General features: G+C 42.2%; 1 protein-coding gene across 1 annotated transcript in view; it reads right to left on the bottom strand.

Moving 5' to 3' along the window:
* Window positions 1–569: 569 nt before the first annotated feature.
* LOC144790630 (uncharacterized) overlaps window positions 570–17,229 on the bottom strand; it is a 33,414-nt gene continuing 16,754 nt past the window's right edge. The window contains exon 3 of the mRNA XM_078665359.1: window positions 570–1,479. Coding sequence (XP_078521485.1) covers window positions 1,230–1,479 — 250 coding nt within the window. The 3' untranslated portion in view covers window positions 570–1,229. The remainder of the gene's footprint in view (window positions 1,480–17,229) is intronic.

Genomic DNA, 17,229 nt, shown 5'->3' with positions numbered 1-17,229 from the left:
GAAAATGCCCACTTTCTTAAAATGGCATTTTCAAACGCACAATTTAAAAAACACCTTTCCTAAAAGGTGTTTTAAGTTCAGAGACCCTAATCTCTATTTGTCGATCTTGTCATAAATTAAAGTTACACATGTCAAATGGTACAGTGCAGCCCCAATGACAGCCTATGGGACAGACAGCTTTTTAACAGTGAAAAACGAAATACAGTCACTGTGATGGGCTGGGACCTATTAGTGTGTGCATTAGTGGGTAGTAGCAGATGTAGTAGTTCAGTTCTGAATATATAGGACCATAAAAAAGCAGTCAATGTACGAGAGAGGAAGATATTTCCATATTTTCAGATGGCCCTGGTGGAATCCACCCTGTATTAACTTGTGAGTTGACTTTGTAACAGAAGATCTAACCGTATGATGTCTAAGAAAAAACATATTTTATGGCGTGCTGGGAAGCACACTGAAGAATACATACTACAATGGTTAGCATTTGACAAGCAAACAGCTGCAGAAAATATATAAAAGAGGATTAATTCATTAGATCCCATAACTTGCATGGACAGAAGACTGACAAAATATATCTTGACAAAGTTTATTACTTTGTAACATTTCATGTGACAAGTAAATTGCATCAAAAGACGAAACCTTCCCTTTCACCGATTATAATACCACCATATTCAATAGCAAATAATGTAATGTCTGGAATAAACAGCATTGTTTCCACATAGGCTGTAATACAACACAATAGTATCTATGCCAGTTGCGCTGTTCCAGGAGGCATTACAATTTGACATTACAAATCCAGTGCATAATTTTTCTACTTGCAATCACAATACATATCACAATTGTCACTTTTTGAAGAAATTAGATTGAAAAATATTGAGAGTGATGGAAAACATTCCAATGTTACAATGTATGCATGAATTCTCAACCCGGGTTTAATGCAGTTGGAACCAAAACCAATCACCCCAAGACTAGCCCTTAATGGAATATTAAAATGTTATACAAACTTGGTGGTACGTAAAGGCTGAATAGCCAGGAGTAGAGTCAGTCACCCAGCACCTGATTTCTCTTTATACTAGTTTTATTCTGGCACAAGTCCAAAGTTGCTGAAAGTAATACAGAGTTGCATTTTGACAAAGATCTGAGAAATTGAGACAAGTTTAACTGACAGCATTTTATTCCACCTTTAGTGCCCCCCTATATTCTCCAGGTTTCCTACGGGTTTGTCTTCTCTTCTATGCAGCAAGTTTTGGATCTGAGACTCCTACGTCTTCTAAGGCTGCAGCTGTTTCCACTGGAGGCAGTTCAGACACATCGAAACTAAGAGCACCACATTTGATGCATGCGCACCCAGCAATAGTATAGTACTTATGAATGTGGAAACCTTCCGGTTTACATGGCAGTTTCGCCTTCATCGCCACCATTTTTGTTTCCGTGCAGCAAAGACAGCTGCGTGTCACTTTCAAAAATGAATAAGGCGAGTACCTGTCAAGTAAAAACACAAGAACATATTTCAATATCCGTATCAGTAGAAAATATTAATATAATGAAAATCCAAATAGTTCTTTTTCTAGGTACCGCCTAATGCCGAAGCTTCACAATGGTGGAAGATTGTATTGAGGATAGCTGACAGTGGTACATTTCTCCTTTCTAAATCAAACATACAAAAGGTGATGGGATGAACGCTTGCAAATAATCTAAACCTCTGGCGGCTGTTCTCAGGAGCATTCATAACCATGGCTTTTCCCTCACTGCCTCTACAGACAGAGGCCCTACTATGCATAGCAGTTCTGCCCCTGCCCCTTGTGCAAACAAACAGTCCATTAGGAGCCGCAGGCGAGGCCCCCTTCAGAAGGGAAGACGCTCATCCTCAGTCCATTTTAGGCCTTTCAGAACCCACCTGAACCAATGGCCACTTCCAAAAGAAAACTTTGTGGTACTTGAAACTCTTACATCTGGGATTGGTGACCAAAAAAGGTCAAAGGAAGTTCAAATTGATTCCTGACCTGTAACTCGTTGAGGGACATTGTGTGAACTGACCAAAGAAAAATGGAACTCCGAGTGGACAGGCTCAGATCATAAGTGACAAATATGTACCACTGTAGCATGTCACAATGGGAAAAGCCCCACGACATGGAGATCAGGGTAAACGTTTCTACATCTTATACTGGACTAATGCATCCACACCAAATATATTTTAACTTGCAGAAATTTCACTTATCATCCAAAGCTAGTGAAACAACCAGAATTATTAAAATATACTTTTCGGGCACCAGAAGGAAGTCTGAAATCAGTATTGAGAATCAAAGAAGACAGAAAATAACTTTCTTGCAGCTACCAAGGAACAAGAATTGGCAAAGTCAAAAGGGCAGGCCTTGGCCTTGGCCAGCATGGCATGTTGTATTTATTTGTTTTACTTGCAAACATCTGAACTAAAAAAAAAAACTATTTCAAAAACAACAAATAAAACAGTGGTCCAGCTATGGCACTGATGTGGATTGTGCACAAGGGATCATGCAAATACCATCATTCACAGCACGAGACAGCCAATGGACTAAACAGGCTAATCCCTTCCTCCTTGTTGTATGCTGCGGTGGTCAGAGGCAAAATTTGAATGGCACTTGAACAGACCAATGGGAGGGCTGACCAAAAGCCTGTATATTTAGGGAAAAATTTGCAGAGCAAGAAACAGAAGGTAAGGGCACTGAAGACCTGCACCAGTCAGTCTAATTTGCGATAGTTATTACGGAAGTGTGGTGCAAAGAGCCGGGAACGTGACCTCCCTACGTCCCCACTAATTGGGAAAACCAAAAACACAAAAGACAAAATGGCTCAGCACACAGCTATGATTGAATACAGTTTAGAGATATGCAGTAATGTATAACAATCAGTGAATTGATATCGACACGTCTCCCAAATTAATCGAATAAGACTGCTGTTTGCTAGAAATATATCCTTCCTTTATTCTGTTATTCTTTTTTTCAGATTTCTTTTGTTAAAATCACAACACAGAATTCATAGCCGATGTACAGAAGGGGGTTTTGTGACCTGAAATACATGCGTTGTTATGTAACGTAAAGTGGAAGGGTCTATGCCGTTACGTGACAACGCATGTATTTTCGGTCACAACACACCCTTCTGTACATCAATATCTACTACATATAGTAGTCGTGTGTTTTTCACTGAGAAATCCTTCGCTAAGGTACTGCTTTTTGACATGAACTGTTGTGTACTTCTCATGTAGACTACTTACAAACATAACAGCCTTGAAGAAGTCCCTTTGGGACGAAACACACCGCATCGGCTATGAATTCTGTGTTGTGATTTTAACATAAGAAATCTCAAAAAAGAATAACAGAATAAAGGAAGGATATATTTCTAGCAAACCAAAGTCTTATTCGACTAATTTGGGAGACATTGTGTCGATATCCATTCACTGACTGTTATACATTACTGCATATCTCTAAACTGTATTCAATCACAGCTGTGTGCTAAGCCATTTTGTCTTTTGGGGAAAATTTTACCAAATAGTCTTGGGATCTGATTTGCTATTCGAAGTCCCCTTCTTGAATGTTTAGGGGAAATTAAACAATTCTTCAATATTTTAAAAGAGTTGGCATGTTATGGTGTGTCCTTTACCTATTCACGCTGTCCCAAAAAGTTCTCATCCTGAACAGTTTGGTCTTTTTCCAGCTGGCTCATTGTATTGTATTGTATTGTATTGTATTGTGATTTGTAAAGCGCGATTGCTGCCCAAATGGGCGTCCAAGCGCTAGAGCATGGATAACCGAGCTGAGGGTGGCGGAGACTGAGATTTAAGTGGGCCTGGCAAACAGAAAGGTTTTCAATTGTTTGCGGAATGAGAGTAGGTTAGGGTTGGACCGGATTTGTAGTGGGAGTGAGTTCCACATTTTTAGCGGCCTTTAAGGAAAACATCCTTCCTCCGGTCCTAGCTCTCCGTACTCTTGGGACTACGGCCAGAAAGGCCTCCGTGGACCGAAGGGGTCTATTAGGGTGGTATTGAGTGACCAGTTTGTTAATGATCGCTGGACCTGACTTCCAGAAAGCTCGGTGGGCAATACATAGTGCCTTGAAAGCCACTCTCTGTCTCACTGGGAGCCAGTGTAGGCTGCTCAGTGCGGGTTTAGCAGACTGTGTCCTTGGAATCTGTAGCAGGGCGCGGGCTGCGCAGTTCTGGACCACCTGTAGCTTTCGCATGGACGTCTCAGGAGCTCCCACGTACAGGGCGTTGTTTGAATCCAGCCGGGACTGAATCAGGCCCTGAACTGCCACTTGTTTGGCTTCCATTGGGAGGAGGGGGAGGACTTTCCTTAGAGTTCTGAGTAAGCCAAAACAGATGGCGGATATTTTTGTAGCCTGGGTGGAGAAGGAGAGGTTTTTGTCCAGCCATACTCCTAAGCTTTTTACGCTTTCTTTGGGAGTGGGAGGGGTGCCCAGACACCCAGGCCACATGGAGGGAAGTGACGTGGGTGATGCGGGACCTAAGAGCATGAGCTCGGTTTTGTCTCCATTAAGTTTCAAAGAGGAGCATGTCATCCACTTTTTAATGTCCTCTAGGCAGTTCATCAGACTTCCTGAGGTGTGACCGGCGCCTTCCTGAGTCATTGAAACCACTAGCTGGGTATCGTCAGCATATGATACAATTTTTATACCCGAGGGTTCGACGAGTCCAGCCAGTGGTTGCATATAGACAATGAAGAGCGCGGGGCTTAGTGAAGAGCCCTGCGGTACTCCACAGTTCAGGGGTTTTCTGGCTGATATTGTGTCCCCGTCAAAGATCTGGAAGGATCTATTGTGCAAGAATGAATCAAGCCATCTTAGAGCATCGCCTCCGACACCGATGTTGCGCAGACGGTTCAGCAAGGTGGCATGACTGACTGTGTCGAAGGCTGCGCTTAGATCAAGGAGGATCACTGCCACTGATCCTCCCTGGTCTAGTATCCTTCGGGACTCTTCGGTGACTGCCAGCAAGGCGGTTTCAGTACCGTGTTTGGGCCTGAATCCTGTCTGGGATGGGTCAAGGAGTGCATGGCTTTCCAGAAATTGTGTCAGTTGGGTATTTATGTACTTCTCCAGTACCTTGCTTACCCAGGGAAGTAGTGAGATTGGGCGGTAGCTGGAGTGATCTTCTGGGTTGAGGGTGGGCTTTTTCAGCAGAGCCCGTACCATAGCTCTCTTCCATCCATTGGGTACTGTGCAGGAGGATATGGATGAGTTGAGGAGCTCTAGCACCACGGGAAGAATGGCTTGGCTTGCTTGGAGCAATATTTCTGGTGGGGCAGGGTCAAGGGGAGAGCCAGATTTAACTTGGCGTGCCAGTTGTTGCAATGTCTCCAGGTTTAGTGGGGGGAAGTGGTCCAGCGTTGGCTGTCCTGGGGAGGGGGAATTAGTCGGAGAGGTCTGATTGGGTGTTATTGAGTTGTTGGCAGCTGTAGGGAAGGCGGAATAGATCTGAGTGACTTTGTTATGGAAGAAGTCTGCAAGTTCATTGCATTGTTCTAGCGTTTTAATAGCATTTATCTTGGGCTGCTAGACACTCTTATCTACCAGCTGCGCTTTGTTCAAAATTATCCTGCAAGAGTAAATTGGGGTCTCCAACATAGATCCCACATCTCCACTGTTTCAGCCCATTCCCAGTGGCTTCCAGTGTGAGAGGATCTCTTTAGTACATAGGACATCCATAGCCCTTCAAAGTCTCCTCTTTGCTCTTAGTTCATAGTGTGCCTGTTTCAAGTGCTTTGAGATCAGCACTGTTGCAACGAAGTAGTTTGGCGCATGAATTATGAAGTCAATGTTAGCCGACATCACAGGACCAGCCACAAACCCAGTCTGGTCATTATGTATTAAAACCTGGGCTGCTGGTGTGATACAAATAGCCCATATTTTCATTGAACACTCATAATCAGTGTTCAACAAGCTAATTGTTTGGTTATGCGTTGACATCACTTGAGTTCTAATCTTTCTTTAAATACCTATCAACCGTGGACTCTTCCTCCTATACCTGCTGCTGAAAAGCCCTTAAGCTACTAATTTCCTCCATAATGAAGAATTCCCTCAAGTCATGCTTAGCTTTTTCACAATGGTTCTCTAAAGGAGGATGTCGATCCTGAGGCCTATTCTTAGCCTGAAGGGCTACATCAACTGCAGATTGGAGCTCAGCGATACACTCTGGGTGCGCTTTGAATTGTGGAGGCTTATGAACAATAATCTTCACCGAGCATTATCCATAAAGGCTTATCATGATGCAAACAATTTTGTTATACCCCTATTCTGATGAAAAAAATCTTGAATATACATTCTCATATCTTTAAGCCATTCTTGGTTGGTACGAAGGTTCCAGTCCAGCTGCCACCTGGGCCTTTTCCCCTCTAGTTGTATCAGGCTCTACTATGATTGTGGCCAACAATGCTTGTAAAAAGAGTTAGCCCAAATACATCAGCACCTCCATTTCAGAGAGTGACACATGTAAAAAAAAAATCAAAACGGAGGCTGAATAAAAGCGGTGCGAGAAGCAAGTATATTGTGACATACCAAGATGATCACTGCACCATGGATCGATTAATTTAAAGTCAGTTGCTTCAGCACGTCCACCGCTTTTTTAGTTTGGGGCTTCAATTGTTTTTTAGTTTTATTAGATGTATCCCATACCAAATCCTGAATAAAGTTAAAGTCACCCCTAAAATTATCGGGCTAACTGCTGCAATATTTGTTGAAGAGGAGAAGGTATTATGCCTGGTTAACTGGGATGCACTTTTTTATGGCCTGGCGAGGTTTGGCTTTCCTGCTCATTTCACCTTAATGCTGTTGAATCTATGTCAATCGGCTCAAGCGAAAGTTTATGTTTATTCCAATCTTGCGGGTGAAGCATATATAAATAGCGGAAGGCTTCAGGGTTGTCCTCTGATCCCAATTTTATTTACTTTTTTATAGAGTCCATGGCTGTTAGGATTCAGGAGAATGAGGGGATTGAGGTCCCCATAATAGGGATGGCTACAGTAAAAATGTCTGTGGGTGATGATATCCTATATCAAGCCAGAGATATAGATCTTTCAAATGGTGTTGGATGAGTTTGAGCAGTTTGAAAGGATTGAGGAATATAAAATGAGCCAGAATAAAATGGAACTGCTTCTTTTCAATACTTCAGTTAGTATTCTTCCTGCTTCTCTTCAGCAGCAAGCCACCTCTCAAAGTCTGGGACATTTTCTGATGATCTTTGTAACAAATAATTACTCTCAGCTTTATCAATTGAACTATATGGTAATGCTGAAGAAGATCAAGGGCTTGCTGGATAGATAACTAGTGGGTATAACAGCCTTTATGAAAATGTCTATTTTACCGTTGCTGCTATTTCTTTTTTCAAATGACCCTATCAAAGTTAATAAGAGGTATTTCACGGAACAAGAAGCACATTTTAATCACTTTGGGCCAGATGTAGGAAGCCAAATTGCGATTGCAAACACTGAAATTTGCAGAATTTCAGCGTTTGCGATCGCAATTTGGCTGTATGCAATGTAGGTAGGCAAATACCCGCATGCAAAATAAGGAATCGCAAAAATTGCGATTCCTTATTTTGCGCAAGCATTTAGGGAATCGCAATTTGCGATTCCCTAAATGCTATGCTGGTAGGCATCGCAAATTGTGATTTTGCCTTAAGGAATCGCAAAATACCACCAACTTCAAGTTGGTGGTATTTTGAGATTTCATTTCAAAAAGCACTTTTTGGCTTTTTACAAAGTGCCACGCACATTTCAGGGGTGCAACAGGGTGTCCTTTTGGAACCCTTTCACCCTTGAAATTGCGCCCGCAATTTGCGAGTACCTATTGGTTACTCGCAAATTGCAGGCGCAAATCCTATTCATTCCTATCGGCCTCTTGACCCATAGGAATGAATGGGATGGTAATCCTTGATTGCAAATCTCAATTTGCGATTCGCAATTAAGGAATATTAAAGAATTGCAAATATTTTTGCGATTCCTACCCACATTCAATTTAGCGACTCCTTAATAGCGATTCGGTAAAATTCGCTATTAAGGACTCGCTAAATTGAAATTGAAACTCACTGTACTTCAATTAGATATCAGTCAGGGTAGGATGGTGTGATCCCATGTACAGAAAATATTATGAAACATCATTTTTAGGTGCTCTAGCAAGATCAATAGATGGAAAGAGGACTGTCAATCTTTTTTTATAGACAAAATGATCCAGGAAGCTGAAACCCAGCTGCCAGTTTTTATTTAGGCAGCTAAACGAAAACAAGATACAAGGTTTTACAGGAGATAGGCGCCAGACTCCAATAACTTTAAGGAGTTAGGACACTTCTTTTTGAGGGATACATTCATTGCATTGCAAGAATTGCATGGTCTGTGTGGTAATCGCTGAAATTTGTTTTTCTTGGGATTTCAGCAGATTACCTTTTTTTTAAAGAAACACTGCTCTGAATCTAGTCCAAATACCCACTGTTGGACTTGGCCCTTAGGGCAGGTTCACCCCTAATCTTTTTGCTTTTATTTGTGGCCCAGTGTTAGTGATTTTTGGGTCTCTGCGCACTTTTTCCCTGTGTCCCAGGGTAAAGTGCGTGCGTGTAGTATGGCTGGCCTGCCCTCCCATAGGAATGCATGGGGAATGTGTGTGTCCATGTTAGTTCCTGATGTGTGGGGAGCGCAGGTTCGAGTTTAGTATGTGTGAACTCGTGAGAGTGAATGCTGCGAGATGGTATGTGCGGCTTGTATGTGTCTAGAAGGGAAGTGCTACTTCTGGACATTGATGTATGTGTGCAGTAAGGGTGCTGGAGCGTGATTGGCTGGAGCTGCCTGGCATGCCAGGCTCCAGGAAGTCTGGATGGGTCTGCCCGGTGGTGAGTGTGAGATTAGCATGAGTGATGTGTGGGAGGAGGGTGCACAGACATAATATCGACTCCAAAATATCGTCTGGACAGAATATCGAGTTTTAAATATCGTTTGGAGAAAATATCGACTAGACAGAATATCGACAGCCAAAATATCGTTTTTAAGGTAAGTGAAGTAATATCGACTGTAAATAATATAGACAGTGAAAATATCCAAGTATATAATCTAGATAGTAAAAAATATAGTTTTTTAAATAATATTTAATTATTTATAGTGTGTTTATGTTATAATATGTGTGAAAAGTGTCAATTTATTTTATTATTTTTTTTAATTAATTATTTTTTTAATTATTGTGTAATTTAATTCTGTAGCGGGTTGTGGGTTTATAGGGGAATAGGGTGGGAAGTAATTTAATTATAATTAATTAAATATGTAAATGTATTAATTGGTAGTAATAATTAATTAATTGGTAATTAAATAATATATGTTAATTATTTAAAATTTAATTGGTAATTAATTTTATTTAATTGATTAATTGCTAATTATGTCAATTAAAATAATTTATTTTCTCTAGCGGGTTGTGGGTTTATAGGGGAATAGGGTGGGAAGTAATTTAATTATAATTAATTAAATATGTAAATTTATTAATTGGTAGTAATAATTAATTAATTGGTAATTAAATAATATATGTTAATTATTTAAAATTTAATTGGTAATTAATTTTATTTAATTGATTAATTGCTAATTATGTCAATTAAAATAATGTATTTTCTCTAGCGGGTTGTGGGTTTATAGGGGAATAGGGTGGGAAGTAATTTAATTATAATTAATTAAATATGTTAATTTAATAATTGGTAGTAATATTTAATTAATTGTTAATTAAAAAATGTTTGTTAATTAATTAAAATGTAATTGGTAATTAATTTTATTTAATTGATTAATTGCTAATTATGTTAAATGAAAGGGGTATTTTTAGGGTTCAGGGTCAGTTTTTAGGTAAAGGGGTATTTTTAGGGTTCAGGGTCAGTTTTCAGTTTTTGGGTAAAGGGGTATTTTTAGGGTTCAGGGTCAGTTTTCAGTTTTTGGGTAAAGGGGTATTTTTAGGGTTCAGGGTCAGTTTTTAGTTTTTGGGTAAAGGGGTATTTTTAGGGTTCAGGGTCAGTTTTCAGTTTTTGGGTAAAGGGGTATTTTTTGGGTTCAGGGTCAGTTTTTAGTTTTTGGGTAAAGGGGTATTTTTAGGGTTCAGGGTCAGTTTTCAGTTTTTGGGTAAAGGGGTATTTTTAGGGTTCAGGGTCAGTTTTCAGTTTTTGGGTCAAGGGGTATTTTTAGGGTTCAGGGTCAGTTTTCAGTTTTTGGGTCAAGGGGTATTTTTAGGGTTCAGGGTCAGTTTTCAGTTTTTGGGTAAAGGGGTATTTTTAGGGTTCAGGGTCAGTTTTCAGTTTTTGGGTAAAGGGGTATTTTTAGGGTTCAGGGTCAGTTTTCAGTTTTTGGGTAAAGGGGTATTTTTAGGGTTCAGGGTCAGTTTTCAGTTTTTGGGTAAAGGGGTATTTTTAGGGTTCAGGGTCAGTTTTCAGTTTTTGGGTCAAGGGGTATTTTTAGGGTTCAGGGTCAGTTTTCAGTTTTTGGGTAAAGGGGTATTTTTAGGGTTCAGGGTCAGTTTTCAGTTTTTGGGTAAAGGGGTATTTTTAGGGTTCAGGGTCAGTTTTGGGTTTTTGGGGTACATATACAATATTGCCTATTATTTAATTAAATGTTGTTACTATATATATATGTTTTAAGAAATATGATTAAAAATATATATATTTTTTTACTTTCATTAAATATTTAATTATTAAAAGTTATTTTAAGTATTGTTAATTATATTTTAGTAATTAATTTTTTATATTAATGTAATTAAACATTGTTTTTAGTAAAGTCGATATTTTTTACAACGATATTTTTGTAAACGATATTTTGTAGTCGATATTTTTGTACTTACCTGTTTGTACATACAAACTCGATATTTTTGTAGTAGATATTTTCACCTCGATATTTTGGGTACTCGATATTGTGGTAGTCGATATTCTTTCAGTGATCCTGGGAGGAGTGCACCTGTGTCCTGGATGGGCTGGGTTTTTCCCCACACAATGCTGGCTCCGCCCCCTGTGGTGTTTCTAACGACCCTAGCCTCCCCAGTGAATGAAAGGGGTGGTTGGGCCATCAAGGGTGCTCCAAAGCCAGCTGCAACTGGTTTTCCCCCACCCTGCACCCTGAGACCAAGGATTTGTGAGTATAAGAAGGGGCTGTGTCCCCTTACAATTTGTTCTACTTTTGGATCCTGCCAGAGGGGGCTGTTGCTGCTGCTGGGGCCAGGAGGACCGCCACTTGGACTGTCTCCCTGCCTGGAGACCCAGTGTGCTGGCTCTGGGCCCAGCCTTGCCCCCCTGCCTGCCTAAGAGACTTTGTGCTGGACCTTGTGCTTAGGGAGCGCTCTCCCTTGTCCCCAGCGCTGGGAGCGCTTTGTTTCTGCCCTTTAGCGCTGTGAGCGCTTCTCTTTGTCCCCTAAGCGCTGGGTGCGCTTTATTTTGATTATAGCGCCAGAAGCGCTTTATTTTCCTTATAGCGCTTGGGAGCGCTTTGCCAGGCCAAGCGAGTGCCCACCTCGCTTTATATTTTAATTCGGAGGCCGGTGCCCACCCGGCATTGCCCCGTGTCTTCACCGCCGCAGCCCGGGCCGAGTGGAAGCAGCCGCCGACGTCATCGCCCGGCCGCGCTGGGATTGGCCCAGCCGGCCGAGCCTCCCGCCGCGTCATCGGGGGAGGAGGAGGAAGCAGGAAGCCGCCTGCGTTGACCAGCCAAGGCTCCCGAGTGGAGAGGAGCCCCGCCCGCGGCCCCCGCAGAGCCTTCGCCGCGAGGAGACCGACAGAGAGTGCTTTCCCGCCCCCGCAGACCCGGTGAGTGAGGGACAGGTTCTTGTTTTTGATTCAGAGCGGCCCCGGTTGGCAGCGGGCCGCTCCAACGTGCACCAGTTACTCCGAGTCCAAGAAGGACTCCAACAAGCCCGCATTCTTGGTGTGTGGAGCCCCGAGGCTCCTGGGGGCAATTTGTATATTTCGAGCCCCGTGAGGCTCCAACGCCACAGTAAATTTACGAGCCTGCAAAGCTCGTGGGGGCACATTTGTTCTTCGAGCCCCGAGGCTCCCGCCCCTAGTTGTTCAGAGCCCAGAGAAGGCTCACAGCGCCCACATTTGTTTTAGAGCCCCCGAGAGGCTCTTGGGCGCCATTCCTGTGTTTTTGAGCCCACGAGGCTCCAACGCTGCCCATCAGTATTTACAACTGCCCAGCACTTTGTGGGCAGTTGCTACGTTTAGGCTTTGTGTTCTTGGCTGCCTGCGCAGCCTCCCTGACATTGGGATTCAGGTCATTTCAGCCCTTGCGAGGCCAGTTGACCTGGGGGATAGTTCTAGTATTGTGCTACATGCACCCTGCGCAATTTATGATTTACTGCTTATGTGATTCCTGCGCAAATGTTCTACCTGCACCTCTGAATGTGTTTTAATACCTCATGTGCCATGTTCTTTATGTTTTATTCCCCTTTGCTAAAAGTGACCTGCTTAGAGGATTGTTTATGTTATTACCTTTGCTAAAAGTGACCTGCTTAGGTAATTGTTTATGGTTTATTCCCCTTTGCTAAAAGTGACCTGCTTAGAGGATGATTGATGTTTTATTGCCTTTGCTAAATGTGACTTGCTTAGGTGATTATTTTAGGTTTCCTTCCCTTTGCTAAATGTGACTTGCTTAGGTGATGGTTTTCCTTCCATAGGTCCTGATGATAAGGTCCTAGTTCCCTGCGTGATTTTCCTACAGTGTTTAGGGTTGCGTAGAAGGTATTTACCCTTTGCCAGGAAGTCCTGGTTGTGTGCTACATGTAACTATTTTGTGTGCTACATTCATCATATGTTTATGTGCTAAGTGTTATACCTACAAGTATTATTTCTAAAAAGTGCATACCCCTGACAGTGGTCCAGGTGGCCCTGTCCTGTACATAATCCCTTGTAAATCTTGCCCGTGCCTGTTGGCACATTGTAATGTGTGTGTCTTATCTAATGTGTTTTTATTATTATAATACAAAGGCTATTTTTGATATAACCTTGTGTGGAGTTTCCTTTGTGGTGGGCCTAGGGTGTTGTCGCTGGGGTGCGCGCGCAAACGCTTTACACATCGCCTCCGAGATTAGCCTTGCTGCTCGCGTCACGTTACCTAGAGGGTGAGCCGGGGTTATCTTGGTGTGTAACTCCCTTGCCCTGACTTAGAAATGGTGATCCCTGACTGACCTTGGCGTGAGCATTGGCCGGCCGGGGGTCCCGTTTCTAACACCCACCATGTGCTTGCCATAAGCACTCTCTTAAGGGTGAAACTCAGGGGTTTTTGGAAATTGGTATAAATTACTATGGGATTAGGGGGTCAGGAACCACGTGAAAAGTTCTTTACAAAAATGATCCTGTCCACACAATGTACCCCCTTAGAGGCGGATTAGCAGTTTATTTCGCTAATAGGTCATAGGACTTTACGCACTGCAAATTTCAGGAGGATGTATTTGCTCTCTCACTGAATGGCTTATTATACCCCTATAGCCCTCCAAAGAATGTACCCGGCAGTAGAGGTTTGCTGCTTTCAATGTCAGCAACAGGAGATGGGTGTTGTCTTCACAATTTTTGCACTTGCCACGTGTTGGAAAAGTTTTAATAAAAGGTTTTTGTCTCAGCATCCAGATTAATATAGACCCGGAGGCTTGTGCGGCATTCTTTGTGCTTGTTAGCAAGAGCCAGGGCTCTGGCAGTGGTAAGTGGGGACAGGTGCTTATATCAGTAGCTTCTCTAATTGTTTGCTCTTTGATTCTACAGAACTGGAAAACATCTAGGGTTCCGATATACCGAGAGTGGTTCAATGAAATGCTTAGGCTCCAAAAATGTGAGTAGTTTTATGCAAGACGGGTGAGGGTTAAAGAGATTTAATGCCTAATTTAATGGTAGTTTCTGGATATAATAGAAAAAGCGGACCCTGACTCGGTAGCAGCGCAGTTGGCGATTCCACGAGGGCAACAATGCAGGTACTGTGAGCTGCAAGTTCCTGATCAAACATGATGTGTATAGTTATTTATCCAGCTTTATGGCATGGACAATTTTTAATGTTGCTGATTAAGAGTCAGGGGGCGTAAGGCTAGTTTTTGCTCTCAATATGGGTATTTATGATCTAACTGGCCTGAGCAGCTTGTTTCTAGTGTTCATTGCTGCTATTATAGTTGTAATGTATATTTTGGGTAATCACTGAATGAATGAAGTAATGTAATGGTGGTGGTGATTCAATAAGGCACTATGGCACTATACGGATTGCTGCTATTTTATTTGTACTGTATAATTTTTTCTACAATTTAATGAACAAAATAACTGTTTAGATGGAGATTTAATGCGGCATGTGGGCACTTGATTTGATTGCTACTAAGCATTTATTATTGTTGTTTTGATTAGATTGATGGTCTTAAATGTTGTGCTTGACTGTCTATTTTTATTTTTGCTTTCCTGCTATATCAATAGTTATTTTCATGTCACTTGTATTGTATATTTTATATATGTATTTGATCTGTGATTCTGCTCAATTAAAAAAAAAAGAGATCAGCACTGTCGTTTGGTGGGTCATAAATTCTACCGGAAAACAGTTGGAGGCTGATCATTCTCCAGTGTGTCGGCCCCAAGTTGGAATCGCATACCCAATTTTATCAGAGACAAAGCTAATCTTTGTAGGTGTATAACATTATTGAAGACTTTGCTGTTCCCCCGACCCTAAGAGTTGCCTGCAGACTAATGGCTTTGTGTTTTCACAACAGACCTGGAAATTCAGTGCCAATATACTTTTGTAGGGGGGAGTGAAAAAGAAATTTAAATACAAACAAGTGGTAATTTATAGCGGACAGTGAAATTATACTTGTGTGAAATGTCTGATGCTTAGCCATGAGGGAAATTTGTCACGCCACGGTTACTACTGATGTTTTGAAAACAAAAAGACCACATGATTTGTGGCTGTGCTAACCTGGAAGTCCCAGTGAGGGCTCATTTGATATTTTTCTTCCAACTAAGGTACAAAGATGTTGGATGCCTCTACCTAGAAGGCCCCCTCTAACACCCCGGGTACCCAGATTTGAAGCTAGGCTGGTCATTTCTCCCAGATAGCTAAATGTTTGGGAGATAGATTGCCACACAAACAGACCCTAATCCCAGTCAAGAGGGTGTGACAAGCCTGCCATTAGACACTATGGGGAATGGCAGGTTGATCATCCGACCAGAGGCATCCTTCAAAAACTATGGATGGGGAATGCTGGGACAGAGGAGAACTTCCTAGCTTGCGGATGTTTCTTCTCCTCATGGGTGGGGCGATCATCCAATTAGAGGTCCAGTCAGAGTTCTGGCAGGCCTGTGATACAGTTCCAGGGGCCTTGGCTCCAGTTGCTGGTGGCCAGTGATGTCACAAATTGCATAGGATGCAGTTCTTCAAGCCTGTGGTGGGCCAAGTCCTTGGGCAAGGGGCAAAGCTCTGACCAGGTCCTCCATCAGGTGAGGCAGGCCTAGGATGCTTTCCGCTGACCAGGTCTTCATTTGCTGACCCACATGCCCAAGACAGGGTTCTGCTGGTTGGGGGAGGCTTCTCCCACTTCAGCAGAATGAAAAGCTATGACTGACTTCCTTGTCAGAGCTTCATCAGGCTTGGGATTCAATCTATCTGGCCTGGGCTCCACTCACCAACCTGCAATATCACAAACTTCCCAGGATGGCGCTGTAAAGACCCTGTGAGAGAAGCAGGGAGAACAGCTCTGACTGGGTCCCCAGTCAGCCTGGTATGCCACTCCCTGTCCAGCTTTTTTCCTGAGTGCTGGCTAAAAGTTCCAATGTAGGATAGGTACATTTGTTCATAGCCTAGTGACATTCCTCCATATGTGTTAGACCTGGCACCATTGGCGTGGGTCTCCCCTGTATATTTTGCCTGTGCCTCCTGTGTTTTTGCTGTGTGTTGAACTTTGATTTGCTGGTCTAGATGCTTTGGGCACTTTGACACTGCTGTTCGGTGCCAAAGTGCAAGTGCTCCCTTTGTAAATTGTTGTTATGGATTGGTGATGCCATGATTGACTTATTTGATTTACTTGTCAGTCCCTAGTACAGTGCACTATGTGTGCCCAGGGCCTGTAAATCAAATGCTGCTAGTCGGCTTGCAGCACTGATTGTGCCACCCACATAAGCAGCCTGTAAATGAGGAGACTTAGAGAATCGGATGTACTTTGAGGAAGGCTGCTACTAATTTTAAGAGTACAACACGCCAGAGACAGATTTGGGCTATTGAAAGAGCCAATTAAACATGGTTGACTATTGAAGAAACCTGCTCTACATAATTATTTTGGGACACAGTGGTCCACTTGGCTAATATAATACTTCCGGCTGGAAGCATTAGATGTTGTGAAATACACATGTGCAACATTTTCGTCCTGAAGATGGTCCTGGGGAATGTTTAAACCAATAGGGGACCGAAACGTCGATGTCTAACATCGATTTGCTTAAAAACGACCCTTTGTGTTAATTTGAAATTATCACATTATGTTTTGAAAAAATTTGTGTTGTATGATATTTTGTTTGTCCATACAATTAAGCAAAAGATGTTCTATACTACTTATAACAAGATCTAGAATGTTAGTAGTACGATTGTTGCCATATTATACTGTCTGAATCTTGAATAAAATAAATAATGATACATGATGATAATCCCATGCAGTATTTGACATATGTTCACTTGTTGTGACTATTTATAAATTGGAAATAATTGAGAAACAATTCCTTAGAGGACATTTTTGTAGTTTTGTAAATGTAGCTCAGGCTTGCCATTGGAGAGCCTGTGTGCAATCTGATTCTAAGATGGCAACCTGGCAAGTGCACCCACTTGCCAGGCACTAACCTTCCCTTTTCTTACATGTTAGTCACCCCTAAGGTACGACCAAGGTACCACTGTGGGCAGGGTGCAGTGTATGTAAAAGGTAGGACATTCCCTGCTGTGTATGCATCTCCTGATAGTGAAATACTGCCAATATCGTTTTCCACTATTGTAGGGCTCTCAAATCCCAAAGGAGAAAATAGGGAGTTTGCTTATAATATCTTATACACATAACTACCCCTGGGAATGAGGTAGAAAAGTAAAGTTTAGTATGCCTGAACTCAGAATGTTAAAATAGACCTGCACTGCATTTAGAGTAGGGGGAGGATATTTCCTTTCACCTGAATGTGCCTGGTCTGCCTTCCACACCGCTGTCTCCACCTCCATGCCAGGAAGCTGCACCAGAGAGGACAGAACT

The sequence above is a fragment of the Lissotriton helveticus genome, chromosome 11 (assembly GCF_964261635.1).
Source record: "Lissotriton helveticus chromosome 11, aLisHel1.1, whole genome shotgun sequence".
NCBI classification, from domain to species: Eukaryota; Metazoa; Chordata; class Amphibia; order Caudata; family Salamandridae; genus Lissotriton; species Lissotriton helveticus.
The sequence above is the reverse complement of the archived record's forward strand: the minus strand, read 5'-3'. Positions and strand labels throughout refer to the sequence as shown.